Raw genomic sequence first — 19,282 nt, 5'->3', positions numbered from 1 at the left:
TCCTTCTGGGGAACCAGACTTCCTAGGGCCCAGGTATTTGGAATGGAGGCCTAAATAACCCATCCCTGTTCACTGAACTACCCAATTCTGGCTCCTGGTATGCAGACCCCACACCTGAATTACAGACTGGCTCCCTCAATGTCTCATGGAACATCCTGTCACAGGATACCCGGAAGAACTCCAAGTGGCAATGGCAGGATGGAAAGGAGTTAGGCTGGTCCATGCATGATTTGGTTTTCTCACTGTTGTTCCCCATGCTCACTTGACCTGTAGAGTATGTATGTATGTTACTCACATTCCGTGGCATTTGGGAGACAGGGAGAAAGAGAAGTGCTGGCTGGACCAGGGTCCATAGCTGGGAGGTAGGGGTGATGGTCTAGATTTAGATTCAAGTGTTAACATTCCTTTTCCCACAATTGGAGAAAAGGAAGAAGGGTGGAAATATAGCTGTTAAAAACACAGGCTTAAGAAAATTCCACTTCCAGTCAAAATGGAGTGATAGGGACTAGATTTACTCTCCCAACTGAAACAACTGAAAACCAGATAAAATACTTGAAAATGATTTTCAAGACACTGTACATCAGACAATGAAGGACAGTGACCCTTGAGAGATGGGAAATTAGCAAGGTGAGCTCCAGGTTACTGCCAGTGGAAAGTTTCCAGGCCATGGAGCAGGAAACTCAGGCAAGGCTCAATGGACTCCCTGAGTTGAAGAATGGAAATGAGTCTGGGGAGAGTGAGGCAGCTGGAGACCACAGGGCAGAGTACAGAGAGAAGACAGCTGCCCAGAGAGAGAACCCTGGGCTTTGAGAGAGGGACCACTCAAACATTCAACAGTGCATGTTTGTGCAGAAGCTGCCTGAGGCAGGGAAAGAATCACCCAAAAAATTGCAGGAACAGTGCCTGGCACCCATACAGGGCCAAAAATAGTGCCTGTTTCCCTCAGCCATTTTGAAAATCTCATCATTTATGGGGCACTGAGTAGGTAGAATACTCAGAACAGCATTGCCTTAGTGATGGGGAATAATTACTCTTAAATTAAATATGGCTTGATCCTGCCTAACAAATCTTAAAAACAGTACTTACAAAAATCAAACTGTTCTCAAGCATCTGAACCGCATCCCAGAACAAAGCACAAGAATATTTATGGGAATATAAAAATATCTAGCATACACCACAGTAAAATTCACAATGTTTGGCATCCAACCAAGAATCATCAGGCATGTAAAGCAGCAGGAAAATATGAACCATATGTGGAGAAAAGGCAATCAATCAAAAGCAATCCAGAATTGACATATTCATAATTAATAAGTGAGGACATTAAAACAGTTGTTATAAGCATATTCCATATGTTCAAAAAGCTACAGGAAACAATGAACATCTTAAGAAGAGAATGGAAGAGATATGTTTTATGTAAAAGATCTAAATTAGCTTCTAGAGATGAAAACTATAACATCTAGTATCAAAAGTACACTGGGTGGTGCAATTATTAATAGCAGATTGGATATTCAGAAGAAAACCTTGTTAACTTGAAGGCATATCAATAACAACTATCCAAATAAAACACAAACAGAAACAAAGACCAAAAAAAAGAGAAGAGAGCATCAGTAAGCAGTGAGACAACTTCAGGTGACCTAATATATGCGTATTAGTGGCAAAAGAAGAGGAGAGAGAAGACAGAACTATAAATATATATATACACACACACGTATACATATATATATCCATATGTATATCCATATACATACATGAAGGACAGTGACCCTTGAGAGATGGGAAATTAGCAAGGTGAGCCATACAGGTGCTCCAGTTTACTGCCTGTGGAAAGTTTCCAGGCCATGGAGCAGGAAACTCAGTCAGGGCTCAATGGACTCCCTGAGTTGATGGAGATATATATATATATCTCCATATATAGACGTATGTGTGTATATATATCTCCAAAGAAATAATAGCAGAAAAATTCCAAAAGTGATGCAAACTATAAATCCACAAGTGCAAGAAACTCTCCAAACTCCAAGCACAAGAAACATGAAGAAAATGACACTAAAGTACATCATAATCAAATTGCCCAAAAAAAATGATAAGGAAAAAAATCTTAGACGCAGCCAGATGTCAAAAAGATGCATTACGTTCAGAGAAACAAAATAAGGATGGCAGCAGATTTTGCACTAAAAATAATGTAAACTAGAAGATGATGGAACAATATCTTTAAACAAACTGTCAACTTAGAATTCTATACCCAGGAAAAAACAAACAAACAAACAAACTTTAAAAAAACAAAGCCCTTTCCCCCCACACACATACAAAAGATATAAGAATGAATTCATCAGCACTTCTGCATTACTAAAAAAGTCTTTCAGGCAGAAGGGAAATGATACCATATAGAAACATGGATCTGCACAAACGAAGGGCGGGCACTGGCTATAATAACAACATGGGAAAATAAATGAAAATTGTTCTTACTATTTAAACCATTTAAGAGAAAACTGACTTTCAACAAATAATAACAATGTAGTTTGAGGTTTATAACATATGTACAAGTAAAACAACAATAGCACAAAAACTAAGAAGGGAGAAATAGAGTTTTACTGTTTTAAAGTTCTTTCTGTATGTACAGTGGCATACTATTACTTGCAGATCCAATCTGACAATCTCTGCTTTTTTAATTGGAGTGTTTAAACTGTTTACATTTAATGTGATTATTGATATGGTTGGGTTTAAATCTATTATTTACTGTATTTGTTTTCTATTTTTTCATCTGTTCTTTCCTTTGTTTTTCTTCTTTTTCTGCCTTCTTTTAATAGGTTGTAATAAGTTAAAGATCTATCCTATAAATACAAAAGCAACCATAAATTAACAAAACAAAGAGTTGTGTTTAATAAGCCAGCAGAGGAGATAACATGGAAACATTTAAATTTCCCAACCCAAAAGAAGGCAGAAAAAGAAGAAAAACAGAGCAAAGGAAGGATGAAAAAGTAGAAAATAAATACAATAAATGGTAGATTTAAACCCAATCATATCAGTAATCACATTAAATATAAAAAGTTTTGGCCAGGAGCGGTGGGTCATGCCTGTAATCCCAGCACTTTGGGAGGCCAAGGAGGACAGATCACAAGGTCAGGAGATCGAGACCATCCTGGCTAACATGGTGAAACTCCATCTCTACTAAAAAATACAAAAAAAAAAAATTAGCTGGGCATGGTGGTGGGCACCTGTAGTCCCAGCTACTTGGGAGGTTGAGGCAGGAGAATGGTGTGAACCTGGGAGGCGGAGCTTGCAGTGAGCTGAGATCATATCACTGCACTCCAGCCTGGGTGACAGAGTGAGACTCCATCTCAACAAAATAAATAAAATAAAATAAAATAAAAGTTTCAACACTCCAATTAAAAAGCAGAGATTGTTAGATTGGATTTTAAAATAGGCTCTTAAAAATTTATGTCCACAGAAAAACCTGAACAGAGATGTTTATGGCAGCTTTATTAATAATTGCCAAAACTTCAGGTGATCTGCCTGCCTCAGCCTCCCAAAGTGCTGGGATTATAGGCGTGAGCCACCACGCCCAGCCCAACACGGCGAAACCCTGTCTCTACCATAAATACAAAAAATTATCTGGACGTAGTGGCAGGCACCTGAAATCCCAGCTACTCGGGAGGCTGAGGCAGGAGAATTGCTTGAACCCAGGAGGTGGAGGTTGCATTGAGCTGAGATCATACCACTGTACTCCAGCCCGGATGACAGAACAAGACTCCATCTCAAAAAGCAAAGCAAAAACTTGGAAGCAACCAAGATGTTCTTCAATAGGTGAACTGATAAACAAACTGTGGTACATCCAGACAATGGAATATTATTCAGTACTAAAATGGAAAAAGCAGGCTGGGCACAGTGGCTCACACCTGTAATCCCAGCACTTTGGGAGGCCAAGGGAGGCAGACCACCTGAGGTCAGGAGTTTGAGACCAGCCTGGCCAACATGGTGAAACCCCATCTCCAGTAAAAACACAAAAATTACCTGGGCATGGTGGCATGCACCTGTAATCCCAGCTACTCGGGAGGCTGAGGCAGGTGAATCACTTGAACCCGGGGAGCAGAGACTGCAATGAGTTGAGATCATGCCACTGCACTCCAGCCAGGGCAACAGAGTGAAACTGCATCTCAAAAATATAAAAAATAAATAAAAATAAAAAATAAAATAGAAAAAGCTATCAAGCCTTAAGTGCATATTACTAAGTGAAAGCAGCCAATCTGAAAAGCTACATACTGAATGATTCCAACTATGATACCCTGGAAAAGGTGAAACTGTGAAGACAGTAGAAAGATCAGTGATTGCTAGGGGTTGAGGGGAGGAAGAGGTAAATACATGCAGTCCAGAGGACTCTTAGGCCAGTGAAAATACTGTCTATAACGTGGATGCACGTCATTATACATTTGTCCAAGCCCACGGAATGTACACCACCAAGAGAGAACCCTAATGTAAACTATGGACTTTGGAGTGTTTTGTTTTTGTTTTTCTTTTTGTTTTTCGAGATGGAGTCTCACTCTGTCACCCAGGCTGGAGTGCAATGGCACAATCTCAGCTCACTGCAACCTCCACCTTCCGGGTTCAAGCAATTCTCCTGCCTCAGCCTCCCAAGTAGCTGGGATTACAGGTGCCCACCACCACGCCCAGCTAATTTTTGTATTTTTAGTAGAGACAGGGTTTCATCATGTTGGTCAGGCTGGTCTTGAACTCCTGACATCAAGTGATTCTCCTGCCTCGGCCTCCCAAAGTGCTGGGATTACAGGCATGAGCCACCATGCCCAGCGACTATGGAGGATTCTGATGTGTCAATGTAGGTTCATCAGTTGTGGCAAATGCACAGCTCCAGTGGGGATGCTGATGGTGGAAAAGGCTGTGCATAAACAGGGGCAGAGGGGCATCTGAGAAATCTCTATGCCCTCCTCTCAATTTTTCTGTGAACCTAAAACATCTCTTTAAAAAAGTTCTTAAAAATAATAGGCTGATGTGATGCAGAGGCCTTTGTTTGATCCCCAGCTATGTGCCCTCCAAGTCTCAGTTTCCTCGCCTATAAAATGGATCTGAATGTGCCTATTCCACGGGGCCGCTGCAAGGATTCGGTGAGATTCTGTGTATTGCTCAGCACAGGGTTTGTCTGGTACCTCAAAGGCATCATTGAATGGTAGCTGTGATGGGAAGGTACAGGGACGTCTTGAGGGGACACAGTGAGGAGGGAGTGAACACAGATGGGTCTCCATCACCTCAGTGTAGAAAGAGCTGAGGTACAGGACCTCAGCAGAACAGAGCACACAGCAAGTGCTCCCTAAACACTCAAGCGTTTCATTGGAGACTTGCCGTCCACCCGCATATGTCCCAGTTCTCTTAGCTTTGTGAGATTCCATTGTTCAAGTCAAATGTCTGAAATCTTAAAACACTAGAAAATTAGTCTACAAAAATCACTGGAATGTTTACTTCTTGAACTGCTCATTACACCTCTGCATAAAATGTAGCCTTGTACTCTCTCCTGAAGCGGGTCTAATTGGAAGGATAAAATATTTAAATCTTTGCAATGGAAACCTGAAGGACAACAAGACAAGCCCTAAGATAACAGACAATTTGTATTTTAATGATAATTCTTGCTCGAAGGAAAAGAAGCACTCATTGGCTGAAGAAAATATTCTCCAAGAAGCAGACTGCCGGATTCCCTGGAATTCTATTTTTCTGGACAGTGATATGTTCCTCTGGGGATGGACAATTTCTGCTAGTCTCTTGCGGAATTCTATTTTTCTGGACAGTAATATGTTCCTCTGGGGATGGACAATTTCTGCTAGTCTCTTGCGGAATTCTATTTTTCTGGACAGTAATATGTTCCTCTGGGGATGGACAATTTCTGCTAGTCTCTTGCGTATCTGTCAGAATGAGGCCCTTCCCCATAGCTAAGAGAGTTTCAGGAGATAAAAAAATCACCTCTCCAATTCGAAGAGATGTCTTTTGTGTCTTTTTCCTCCTGAAAAATGATAGAAATGCAAATTAACTGAGCCTCTCAAGGTCCTGGGGGTAAAGAGAAGGGGAATTAGCAGGGGATATGCCAGCATCTCAGCTGTGATTAGATACACGTGTGGTGTCTCCCAGAAGGACAGGCCCAGTGTTAATATGATGTAAATATGTAGGTGAGACTGAATCCTCCCACCTAGCAAGGGCCAGATTCCAAGAGACAGGCGGAAGAGAGAGGTGGGGGAATTCCCAGCTCCTCAAGCGCAGGAAGCCTACTTGGATCTCCGCAGTATGAATTTGAACCAAATAAAATGGTCATTTGATAGGTCAAAAATTGTCAGATGTCAGCAGTTTCACATGGTTCAGCCTAATAAGGTCATGGCCTACCTCCTCAGGAATAAATAAGTGACTTTTCTACTGGGCCTGGCAGTGTTTTAAGGTTTTGCCAAGCTCTACACACCGTTTTTTAGTCTAGAGATAATACACTGGCAGCCCCAGGATGAATCCAGCCCACACACCTGTTTTGTTTGGTCCAGGTAGTAGCCAGTCCCCAAGGACAATGACCATCCATTCTGTCCCTCTCTCCTAGACACACACGCTACATCAAGAGCTGGAATCCGACTCTCCTTCCTTTAAATCTGGGCTGGCCTGGAGACTTTCTTGACTGAAAGAATGTAGTGTTAATGACATTCTGGGACTTCCAGGCAGGTCCTAGTAAGCCTGCAGCTTCTACCTAGAACTGCTGGAATACTCTTCGGGGAGCCAGCACCATGCAAGAAGAGCAACAACCCCGGGACCTCCATACTGGGAGGAAGCCCAAGCCACCTGAACAAGCCCTTGCAGGATGAAATCCCAAGAGGAGAGAGTGACCAAGTTGCCTGGAGGCACCAGACAAGTTCGGAGGAAGCTACAGGCTAGAAGCCTGGACTCCAGCCCCTGCTGTTCCAGCTGATACCACTGGGGCAAAAACAGGACTCTTGAAAGCTCCCAGGTGATTCTAATGGCAACAACATTTGAGAACCACTGGGTTGAAACCACTCACTACAGGGACGAGACAGTGCAAGACAAAAATAAGGTTGAGCTCTTACGCCCGAGGCATGCTTTCACAGGAGAAAGAACAAGCAAAGGAGTCCTTCACCGTAAGAACAAGCAAAGGAGTCCTCCTGTCTCTGTTGTCCACGCCAATCCCCCGTAACGCGTGCTGGCTTAACCTGCAGAACGTTCCTGAAATGCTCGCTCCCTTCCCCCAGCACCATGGCCTCTGTGTCACTGCACTTCTTGGATGATGTGGGCTTCCCCTGGAGCAAGTGAGCGTCCCAACAGGCCCAAGTGGAAGCTAAGGCTTTTTAGGACTTAACCACAGAATGTCACCAATACTGCATTCTCTTCACCAAGAAAGCCATTACACTTTCTCTTCACCAAAGATAGTCCCAGATTTAAGGGGAGAAGAATCAGATTCCAGCTCTTGAAGTGGTGGGCAGCAAGCGTGTCCAGGAGGGAGAGAGGAAATGCACAGCAGCTGTCTTCGAACATGGGTGACCCCACCAATGACACAGGGATTCTGGACTCAGTCCTAAAAGACTGATTCTCCCCTTATCCCCAGTCCACTGGGCGCCCAGGTGACCCTGTCCTCTTGGCCACGCCTGGTCAAAGAGAAATGGACGCCCTTTTTCACTGTTTACATCCTCCAGACTCTCCAGAGACTCAGGGACTGTGTGGAGTGGGGCTGGGGTGTTTCCAGGGTGGGGGAGAGGGCAACCAGGAGCCTCCAGGGCTCAGAAGCAAGATGGGGCCCATGAGCACACCCTCAGTGCCTGCAGCCTCTCTTACGCTGTCACACAGCCACGTATACCGCACCAAGGAGGGTGTCTCTGCATAAGAGGATTTGCCAGATAACTGGTGTCTACTCTGTACACCCAATGAGGATATCTATTTAATGCTTAGCTTCCGAGTGGAAAATCTTTCTAAAATGGCTTATGTGTTCTGGGTCTTCTTCAGCCAAAAACGAATCACATTTAACAACATGGGTAAGAAGAAACGTGGGCTTGGAGTCACGTGGATCTGGCTTCACTGACTTAGTTAATCACACAAGTGTGCACGCCCAGCCCCAGGCATCCCTCCAGCTTCTCTCCTCTACAGGGGCTGAGGTTTTCCCAAGGAACTGCTCCAACTCTATGCCATTCCCCTGCTCAATAACTTGCAATGGCTCCTACTGCCTACCAATTAGATGCAAACTTCTCACCCCAGCAATCAGCACCTTCTATAATCTGGCCCTGGCCTCTCTCTCTCAGCCCTCCTGCACCCCTATCTTCTAACTTTCTGAAGGACTCTATGAATATTTCCTGGGCTTACCTATCTTGATACCTCTCCACCTAGAACAGTCTTAAAGCCCAGGCCCACCAGGAGATATATGCCTATAGTTCTAATCCATCTACAGCCCCCATTCTCAAAGTCCTGATGATGACAGCTGTTCAGTGGCATTGGCATTTGACACTTTGAATTCACCGTCTTTTCCTGTTAATGTCTCTTCGTGAACATACATCTGGTCCTCATCCAATCCTCCAACAAATACTTGTGGACCTACTTTGTGCTGGGCACCTTCTTCAATCCAGCACTTTAGCCATTCCCCTCTTTGGGTCTTGACTGGGCCCATCATTTCTCCAAGATTTGATAAGCATGCAGAAAGAAAATCTACGTTCCATTCAAGTTTGTCCCACAGGATCCCTGTCCCAGTGCCTGACACGGAGCTTATTACAAGGCAGGTACTAGACATTTGCTGAGCAAGTGGATGGATGCACCAACATTTCTCTGCAAACTGCTCCCTGCTGAGGGAAAGACTGCACAGGGAGACCGTGACTGTCACCCTCACCTGGTGGCCACAGGACACACCAGGGGCAGGGTCTGAGCACTTACTCCAGCCAAGCACTGCGAAGTGTTGCAGGTAGTGAAGTAACAGTTCCCATCCTTATGGGCATAATGGGATGAATCAACAACAGAAAGCAATCCACTAGAAAGGCACAATAGTAAGACCACTTCCCAGAGGGAGGAGAAGAGAGAAATCACTCTGAAATAGATCTGTACTGTACCTTACATCAAATCTTTCTCAGGCTGCAGCAATAAGGTGGAAACCCCAGTGGCTTTGCAGACACTCAGACTCAGATTTGAAATCCAGTTCTCCTCCTTACAAACGGCATGTCCTTGGGCAAATTATTTAATCTCGTTTAGTGTCCTGACCTGTAAAATGGGGCCTCCGTCATGGACTTGTAAGGGTTTGCTGTGATAAAATATGCCAAGTATCCAGCATCTGGCACTTAGTAGGTGCCCAACAAACCTTAGGGTCTGTTCTCACGTGTGTGGCACTTCATGTTTCTGTCCCTTGTAGCTAGCACAGTACTGCGCATGTAATCAGTGTCAAAAATGTGTCAAGGAGAATACGTTGACCAAGTGGAATGTGAATTGTAAACAAAAAAGGAAAACTAGGAACCTGGTCTCTGGGCAGACTCTGCCTAAAGACGTTGAAAAGCCCTGTGTTTATTTTGTCAAGTTGCCATGGCAGCACTGATGCTCCAGCCAGCTCCAGGGTTAGCAAGGATCAATTTATCTTGTAACCATGGAAATTCCGGAGGTTCGGTGGGATCCAGAGGGGAAGGCAGACACAGTTCCTCTCCACTCTAGAAATAAATCCCGGAAAGCCTCCTTAGATTTCCTGCAGCTAAAACCATCATTATCTAAAATGATGTTTACATGACAATATTTATAAGTATGAATTTAGGCACAGGAGATGTAAAATCAGGCAAAAAAAAAAGGGGGGGGGCAGCAATACTCAGAAGGGCAATTAGCATCATGGAACACTTAGGCTGCCAGAGAGCCAGGATCTAGACCCCCAGAGCTAACTTGGGGCTTCTGCACCTTTTTTGCTTCCATTTACAGACTCGCTGCCAACACACAGCCTGGATTTTGCTGTCACTTTTCAAACAGGCTTCCACTACAGGTGAAGCTTGGGGAAAAAGAAAGCGTCCCCTCAAATGTCATTCCCTGTAAAAGAAAACAGCAGCAGATGGGGTCCCTGCCACACACCATGGAGACAGAAGGGAGCCTGGGTGGCCTCCCGACCTCTCTGCTCCCACCATAACCAACCAACACAACCAGAGAAGTTGCAAGACGTGGCTTTGGTAGATTGGGACTTACTCTCCCAAGCCAAATGCAGCCCTTCCCTGGAGCCAGCTCTGGGTCTTCTCTAGTGCCCCAGACGGATGGAGAAATCCGGGATTTGTCTTTGTTCTGGCTCAAGAGAGTTAAGGCACAGAAACAGAATCATCACCCAAGCTCAGAACTCCAGGGGATTCCGCTGGAGGAAAATTCAAGCTGTGAGAGATTTGTTTTTCCAGCCATTGGGAGCCTGTTTGTGTCGGGGGAGGGTTCCGGCCGCGCTGGGCACTGGTGGCTCCATTAGACTCTACACAAAGCAAAAGAGGACAAATGACCGCGGCGCGTCGACGCTTGGCGGGTCACGGTCACAAAGCGGGTCTCAGCGGCTTCCTCGGGCGGCGGCAGAGGGGGCGCTCGAGGTCACCGGCAAGAGACAGATTACCGGCGCCTCGGCAAAACAGAGCGGGGAAGAGCCAGACTGTGCGCCCATCCGCGTTCGCGCGGGTCTGAGCCGCCCCGGTCTTGGAGGGCTCCGGGACCCCAGAAGGGGGACAACAGTGGGGGATGGGCAGGAAGGGGGCGACTCGGGTTGCCCAGGCTCCTCGCAGCCTCCCTGCCAGAGAGAGGGGCCCGAGTGGGAACAGCTCGAGCCACGGGGGTGCGGGGCGCGCAGCCCGCCGCACCCCGGGAGAGCCGCGATCGCCGCCCCCGACGCGTGCACCAGGTGGGGGTGCCCGGCTCGGGACAAAGGACCGGAACGCGGATCGCGGGAGGGCGCCACTGCCCAGTCCCAACGTGGAGGGCGAGACCGTGGCCCCGAACCTCCCCAAACTTGGTGGCCAGGGGCGCGTGGGGAGGGCGCCCCGTTACCTGCGCGGCCATAAAGGAGAGATCCATGGTGTCGCTTTCGCCGCGGCTGTTGCTGCCGCCCGCGCTCGAGTCCTCGATGCTGCAGCTGTCGCTGCGGGTCAGCAGCCTGCACAGTTGGCGGGGATCGGGCGGAGCAGCTAGCGTCCGGAGCCCGCACGGCGCCCTCGGCTGTCTCTGGGCTTCTGGCTCCAGACAGCTACTGGGCGGAGGGCTCCGAGCGCGGGGGAGGGCGGGGCGGGGCGGGGCTCGGGGGACGGGGCGCCCCTCCACGTGACCACTCCCGGCCCCACCCCCAGGGCGGGGTCCGTCAGAAACCCCAAGCGCTCACAATCGCCTCCCTTCGTGCGCGGGATGGGGAAAACTGAGGCCCGAGGCCGCCCCGCTGATTGGTGCAAAAACCAGCCTGGAACCCAAGTCCTGAGCTGTTGGCGCCCCGCCCCGTGCAGTTGAGCCCAACCCACCCGGGGCTGTGGGCAGCTCTTCTCTTGGGGACCAAGATCGGAGTGACCTGGCTTTCCACGCCAACGCTCCTCCCAGAGTCCAGTGTGCTCCCGGCTCGGCATCTGAGCAGAACGAGGTTTAATCCTAGCTCTGTTTTGTTGTGCAGCTTGAACAAGATAGTGTCTTTGAGCCTAGATTTCCTCATCTGTGAAAAGACAATACAGAACCGAATAATTAAATGAGATAGGGAATACAGCACGCGGTGTCCTCAATAAATGAGAGCCCTAACATGGCTAATCATGCAATAGAGATGAGGCTGTGAGTGGTGTCTTCGAGGACTGCACGGTGCTCAAGTTGCACAGCGGGTACTCTATGGCTCTCTGCTCAAACAAGTATCGAAACTCATGCAGCTGCCACAAGTAAGGGGAACTGTGTGTGTGTGTGTGTGTGTGTGTGTGTGTGTGTGTGTAGAGTACCACTGATCCCTTCGGGTGGTATCTCTTCCAGGTACTTCACACTCATGGTCATCATGAGCCTCTCTGAGGGGCAGCCTGGGACTCCCAGACTTTGTCACAGGCAAGGAAGCTGTGGCACAGGGAGATGGAGGGGTTTGTTCAAGGTCCCGCAGCAGCTAGGGGCCCAGCAGGGACTGTGGCTGTGGGAATGGGACCAGAACCTCACTGACTTATAGAAGGCTCTCAGTGTCATCTTTCCTATAACTTTCCTTTCTTTCCCTTCCCTTCCTTTCTCTCTCCTTTTCTACCTCCTCTTCCTTCTCTCCTTCTCCTCCACCCGCCCCCCACCACTTTTCTCTTTCTTCTCTCTCTTCACTTTTCCCGTCATGCTTGCCTCCTCCCTTCCTCCTCTGGTCTCTAAACCTTCCAATTCCCTGGCCCTCCCTTCCCTCCCTGTTTTTAGTCAGTACTGTGCTCGCCACACCCATCATTCCTGCCACTCCCAGCGTCATCCACACGGGGCATGCCCAAACAATCCATGCCAACAGCCGTCCACCTCCTTCCATCCTTCCTGTGGCCAATAGCAGAGCAGCTTGCCCAGGACTGTCCAGGGCTCCCTATCTGCTGTAAGAAATATGTACATTTATTGTGAAGTGTCATACTTCACAATCAAAGGGCATGTATGTTGTGTGTGTGCAATTTGAAATATAATATAGCCTTGCATAGGTTAAAAAAATGGAACAATAAAAAACAGTCTTCAAATCCTACTGTGTATCTCTCCTAAGGCATCTCCTACCTGCCCCGTTTCCAGGGTCACCTCCATCCTATTTAGTATTCATTCATGTCAATTCTCTTGCTTTCCTTTATAGTTTTACCTTTATAGTTTGCCTGCTTTAACCCTTTGTAGAAAAATTAAATTGCTCTAAATTTGTTCTTCCATGTCTTCTCTGTTCCTTTCTCAGCATTATTTGTGTAGTTGATGTCCATTGTTTTTCAGTGCTACACAATGTCCCATTTGTATGTCTTTATCACAGTTTTTATTGATGCACTAGCCCTTTGATGGATACTTTGGTCATCTCCAGGTTTTCTGATAATGCCAAAAAAAAAAAAAATGCTGCTATGAACACTCTCGATCTTGTCTTCGGATGCACAGGTGCAAGGGGTCCTCAGGAATGGAACAGTTGGATCTTGTGGTCAGCTCCTCTGTGCTTTTACTAATAGATGCCCATTGTTTTCCAGTTTCTGATTTCCAAGGCGGTTTCACCCATTTTATTATCCTACCTATAGCAGGCATGGGTTCTTATTGCTCCACATTGACCAACACTTTGTATTGTTAGGATTTTTTTTTTAATTTTGCAAATATGATATGATGAAGTAGTGTTTCATTTGGATTTGATTCTCATTTCTCTGACTACTAATGACACTAAGCATCTTTTACACACCTATTGATCAGTTTCATTTCCTTTGATGAGAAATGCCTTTCATCAGGTCTTTCGTGCGTGTTTTAAAATTTTGCTTATTGTTTTTTTATTGACTCAGGAAAAGTATGTATATGTTTTAGATACTAGTCTTGTTAGTTATAGGTTTTTAAATATCATCTTTCATGTTTACATTTCTTTTCACTCTATTATATATTTTCATGAACAGAAGTAAATAATTTTAATTTGGTCAAAATTTATTAACATTTTCTTTTATAGTTAGACCTTGTTTAATAAATTATTTGCCAATTTGAGACCATAAAGATATTGTCCTGTAGTATTTTAGTAAAAATTTAAATACCTTTTCTCATATTTCAGCCTTGTATAACTGATATATTGTGTGTGAGGCGGGAGTAAGGAAGCAATTTTATTTTTCTCATATTAATGTTCAATTATTCCAGCCCCATATTGACTAGATCGGCTCTTTTCTGTTGATCTGCAACACCAAATTTGTCAGGTGTCCATCTAGCCATGAGTCTGTTTCTAGGCTGTTCTGTTCCATTGGTTGTTCATCTGTCTAATACTAATGCTATTCTGATTTAGTTACTCTAGTTTCATGCTAATCCATGTATGGGAGAGCAGGTTTTCTCACTGCGTTCTTTGTTTCCTTACTACCTGTGGCTCTTTGCTCTTTGGATACATTTTAGGGTGACCTCGTCAGCTCCCCCAAGTAACCTGGGCTTGAACACAATTCTATTAACTCTTTTTGGGTATCATTGACATATTACAGATAACAAATATTTCTCTTCAAGAACATGCCATATCTCTTTATATGCTTAATTTTTCTTTAGTATTTCTATATAAAGATCTTGCAAATCTTTTGCTGAAATCATTTCATGGTGCCTTTCTTAAAAATTTTTATTTTGAGATGATTATAGGCTCATGTGCAGTTGTAGGAAATAATACAGAGATCTCATGTACCCTTTACCCAGTTTCTCCCAATGATAACATCTTGCAAAATTAGAGCACAATATCGGCCCAAGGATACTGACATTGATATGGTGAAGATACAGAACATTTCTACCACCACAAGCATTTCTCACTTTGCTCTTTTACGGGGAGACCTACTTCCTCCTTGCCCCACCCACTCTTTAACCCGGGGCAACCACTCATCTGTCCTTCCTTTCTATAATTTTGTGATTGCAAGAATGTTATAAAAGAATCATACAGTTTATACTCTTTTGAGATCAGCAGTTTTCACACAGCATAGTTCCCTGGAGGTCCATCCAGATTGTTGCCTGTATCAATAGTTTGTTCCTTTGCATTGCTGGGTATTATTCTATGTTATGGGTGTATCATAGTTTGTTTAACCATTCACCTGTCAAAGGACATCCTGGTCATTTCTAGCTTTTGGCTGTTATGAATGACACTGCTATAGACATGGTGTATGGCTTTTTGTATAAACATGTCTTCACTTCTCTGGGATAAGGGCCCAGGATCATGTGGTAGTTACAGTTTTCATTTCAAAGAAACTGCCAAACTGTTTTTCACAGTGGCTGTAACATTTTACATTCCTACCAGCAACGTAGGAGTGGGTTTTCCATATCCTTGCCAGTATTTGGTGTTGTGATAGTTAATTTTATGAATCAGTTTCTATCGGGTGCCCAGATAAAACATTATTTATGGGTGTGTCCCTGAAGGTGCTTCTGGATAAGGTAAGCATTTGAATCAGTGGACTCAGTACAGTAAATTGGCCTCTCCAAGGAGGGTGGGCATCTGTATTAGCCTGTTCTCATGCTGCTAATAAAGACATACCTGAAACTGGGTAATTTATAAAGGAAAGAGGTTTAATGAACTCACAGTCCCACAGGACTGAGGAGGCCTCAGAATCATGGCAGAAGGCAAAGGAGAAGCAAAGTCACGTCTTACAAGGCAGCAGGCAAGAGCTTGTGCAGGGGAACTTCCCATTTGGAAAATCATCAGATCTCGTGAGACTTAATCACTACCACTAGAACAGTATGGGGGAACCACCCCCATGATTCAATTATCTCCATCTGGCCCTACCCTTGACACGTGGGGACTATTACAACTCATAGTGAGATTTGGGTGGGGACACAGCCAAACCATATGAATGTCATTTGTTTATTGAGGTCCTGCATAGAACAAAAAGCTGGAAGAAGAAGGCATTTGCTTTTTTTTTTTTTTTTTTTTTCCCTACTTTACTACCTGAGCTGGGGACATCTCATCTCATCTTGTCCTGCTCTCAGACTGGGATATAGATATGCATCATATCTGTATCCTCTGATTGTCAGGCCTTCCGATTTGGACTGAATTACACCACCAGCTCTCCTGGTCTCCAGCTTGTGGATGGTAGATTCTGGGACTTCTTGGCCAACTCTTCATAATAAACCTCCTCTTATTTATCTCTAGGAATGTCCTACTTCTTTTTCTCTGGAGAAATTTGACTAATATGAGCATCGTCCTTTTTTTTTTTTTTCTTTATTTTAGCCATTGTGATAGGCATGACATGATATCTCATTGTGGTTTTACTTTATGGTTTCCTAAGAAAAGGCTAACAATGTTGGACATCTGTTCAGATGCTTATTTGCCAGTGGCATATCCTTTTTTTGTAGAATGTCTATAGATGCAGTCATACAACTGTACTCTTCTCTTCGTTTGACTCTTTTGTTTGGCATGATATTTTTGAGAATCACCCATGTTGTTGCCTGTGTCAGTAGTTCCATTTTTACTGCTGAATAATTTCTAATGTGTGGATATAGCACAACTTGTTTATCAATTCTCCTGTGGACGGGCATTTGGGTTGTTTCCAAGTATTTGGCTATTATGAACAAAACGCTGATGAACATTTGTGTGTCAGAATTTGTGTAGATATTTTGTTTGCTTAGTTGCTTGTTTGTAAGAAGCTGCCAAACTGTTTCACAAAGTGTTTGTACATTTTACATTCCCACCAGCTGTGTATGAGAATTCTAATTGCCCTACATTCCCTGCCACACTTGGTATTTTCGTTGCTTTTAATTTAGCCATTCTAATGGGTGTAAGCCAGTATTTTATTATGGCTTACATTTGTGTTTCTCTGATGACGGATGATGCTGAGCATCAAATCATGTGCTTATTGGCCATTCTTTTATTTTCTTATCTTTCACCTATTTTTTAAAAAATTGGATCACTTGTCTTTTTCTTATTTTTTATTATTGAGTTGTTCTTTATGTATTTTGGGTACAAGTTCTGTGTCAAATACATATGCTGCAATAATCCATGGTATTTTTTCATTTAAAAATTTTTTATTTATTATTTAATTTTATTGTTTCTGGTCTTTTAATTGTATATATTTAAGTGTACAACATGCTGTTTTGATATATTTATCTTCTTATACACATATATAGTGAAATGGTTACTGCAGTCAAGCAAATTCGCACTCATCATCGCATAGTTACCTTTTCTTTTCTTTCTTTCTGTTGTTCTTTCTTTATAGTAAAAGTAACTAAAATGTACTCTTTTGGCAAATGTCCAGCATACAATATGATATGATGAGCCACAGTCCTCTTGCCGTCAGATCTCTAGACTTCCCCATGCTGCGTAAGTGCAACTTTGCACCCTTTGATCTACAGGTTCCCATTTCCCAGCTCTGTGCCTGGTAACCATTGTTCTATTAGGTTTCTATGTGCTTATTTAAAAGTTTACATACGTAAGAGAGATCATACAGTATTTTTCTTTCCGTGTCTGGCTTATTTCACTTAGCATAATGTCTTTTAGTTTTGTCCATGCTGTCGCAAATAGTAGGGTTTCTTTCTTTTTTAAAGTGGAATAATATTCCACTATATATGTGCACACATACACACACAATGTCTTTATCCATTTATTTGTAGTTTGTTTCTATATCTTGGCTATATAAATGGTGCTGTAATGAATGTGGGCATGCAGGTATCTTTGCGATGTGGTGATTTCATTTCCTTTCTATATATACCTAGAAGACAGATTGCTGGGTTATGTGGCAGTTCTATTTTTAATTTTTAAAAGAATCTCTATATTTTTTCCATAATGGCTTTGGCAGTCAACATTCCCACTAATAGCGTGCAAGGGTTTCTTTTTCATCACATCCTCATCAACACTTAAGCTATGTCAATCCGTGGCTTTTTTTCTTCATTTTCTTAGCAGTGTTTCTCAAAGTTCTTAGTTTTGATAAAAATCCTATTGATTTATTTTTTATCTTTCAAGGATAAAAAATATACAAAAACACACTCTTTGTGTCCTATTTAAGAAATCTTTGCCTGCCTCAAGGTCACGAAGATGCTTCTCCTTTTTTCCCTAAAAGTTTTATAGTTATAGCCTTTATGCTTAGGGTTCTAATCTATTTTTGTTTTTATGTATGGTCTGAATGAAAGGTTAAGGTTCTTTTTTTCCCTAAAGGGATGTGCAATTATACCAGCACCATTTGTTGTAAGCACCATCCTATCTGCTCAGTTACCCAGGACTGGGGCTAGACTTAAGGAGACACAAAATTTAAGGTTGCACTCACTCTCAGGCACCAACCCTACATTGGCAGGAGCCTGGCAGTGAGTGCCTCCTTAAATTTTGATTCATTGGCTCCTTGCTGGCCTCACCCACTATCTGGTAAGCACCTCCCAGGCAGATATACACATTAGAAAGATCACCCTACATGATCTGCATGAGTGACCTCATCCAGGCCTGTAAAATGACCCACTGAGGACACCCAGACCTCTGTTGTCAGCTTCAGGGGCACATTCCACTGTCTCCTCAGCACTGTCTCCTGAGTGGCTGATGGCATCTCACATTTAGCCTGGCCAGCACTGAGCTGATTTCCCTGCCCACCTGGCTCCATCACAGGCAAGTAATGAATGGAACTACCCAAGTCCTCCATGTATGATTCTGAAGGTTGTGCACTACACAAGGGCACCTGGTGGAGAGGCAGGGAGGGCCTAACATTCATAGAAGCGTCTTTTGCGGGAATTAACAAAGTCATCCTCATCTCCTCTGTTTCTTATACCCATTCTCAGCCCACCAACCCTTGAGTTCACTGCGCTCCAGCATAGGAGGCTTCTTTCTGTCCCAGGAGCACACCATGCAAGCTGTGTTTCTCCCTAGGGAATTAGTCTTTGCTATTCCTTCTACTTGGGACTCCCTCTAGATCCTTCTTCTGATGGTTCAGATTTCATTTCAAAAGCCACTTCCTCCAGGAGGCCCTCCCTGATCACCCTAGCCACTCTCTATCATAGCACATTGTTTTGTGTTTTCCATAGCATTTCTCCACTTTAAAATTATTTACTTGTTGGGAGAAGCAACCTGCCATGGGCCCTGAGCATCCCCTGTAGGGTCTTACAGGGGATGGCAGGAAGGCAAAGTTCTGGTGACTCTTTTCCTGGGCTACTTTTCAGGGTTGCATTTTTTTTTCTTGAATTTTTATTTTAGATACAGGGGTACACATGCAGGTTTGTTACATGGGAACATTGCAAAATGCTGAGGTTTGGAGTACAAATCCCATCCCCCAGGTAGTGACCACAGTACTGGAGAGATAGTTTATTTGGTTTTGATTTTTGTTTTTTTAAGATAGTCTCACTCTAATGCTCAGGATGGAGTGCAGTGGCACAATCTCAGCTCACTGCAAACTCCATATCCCAAGTTCAAGTGATTCTCTTACCTCAGCCTCCCGAGTAGCTGGAATTACAGGTGGCTGCCACCAGGCCCAGCTAATTTTTGTATTTTAAGTAGAGACAGGGTTTCACCCTGTTGGCCAGGCTGGTGTCGAATTTCTGGCCTCAGGTGATCCGCCCGCCTTGGCCTCCCAAAGTGCTGGGATTACAGGTGTGAACAACCAAGGCCCAGCCTAGAGAGGTGGTTTTTTTTAACCATCCCCACTCAACCCTCTAATAGGTCTGTTGTTCCCATATTTATGTCTATGTGTACTCAATGTTTAGCTCCCAC

General features: G+C 44.2%; 1 protein-coding gene across 3 annotated transcripts in view; it reads right to left on the bottom strand.

Annotated features, from left to right (window-relative positions):
- Window positions 1-11,191, bottom strand: part of C7H14orf132 (chromosome 7 C14orf132 homolog) — a 48,582-nt gene extending 37,391 nt beyond the window's left edge. For 2 of the 3 annotated variants that reach the window (XM_015144455.3, XM_077941679.1), the window contains exon 1: window positions 11,008-11,191. In XM_015144455.3, the coding sequence (XP_014999941.1) occupies window positions 11,008-11,034 (27 nt within the window). In that variant the 5' untranslated portion in view covers window positions 11,035-11,191. Of the gene's footprint in view, window positions 1-9,074; window positions 9,223-11,007 lie in introns of all 3 variants that reach the window. The other variant, XM_015144457.3, reaches the window with a different exon arrangement.
- Window positions 11,192-19,282: the final 8,091 nt, after the last annotated feature.

Source organism: Macaca mulatta, chromosome 7 (genome assembly GCF_049350105.2).
Source record: "Macaca mulatta isolate MMU2019108-1 chromosome 7, T2T-MMU8v2.0, whole genome shotgun sequence".
In the NCBI taxonomy this organism is placed as follows: domain Eukaryota; kingdom Metazoa; phylum Chordata; class Mammalia; order Primates; family Cercopithecidae; genus Macaca; species Macaca mulatta.
Note: the sequence above shows the minus strand (reverse complement) of the source record. Positions and strands in the feature narration are given on the sequence as shown.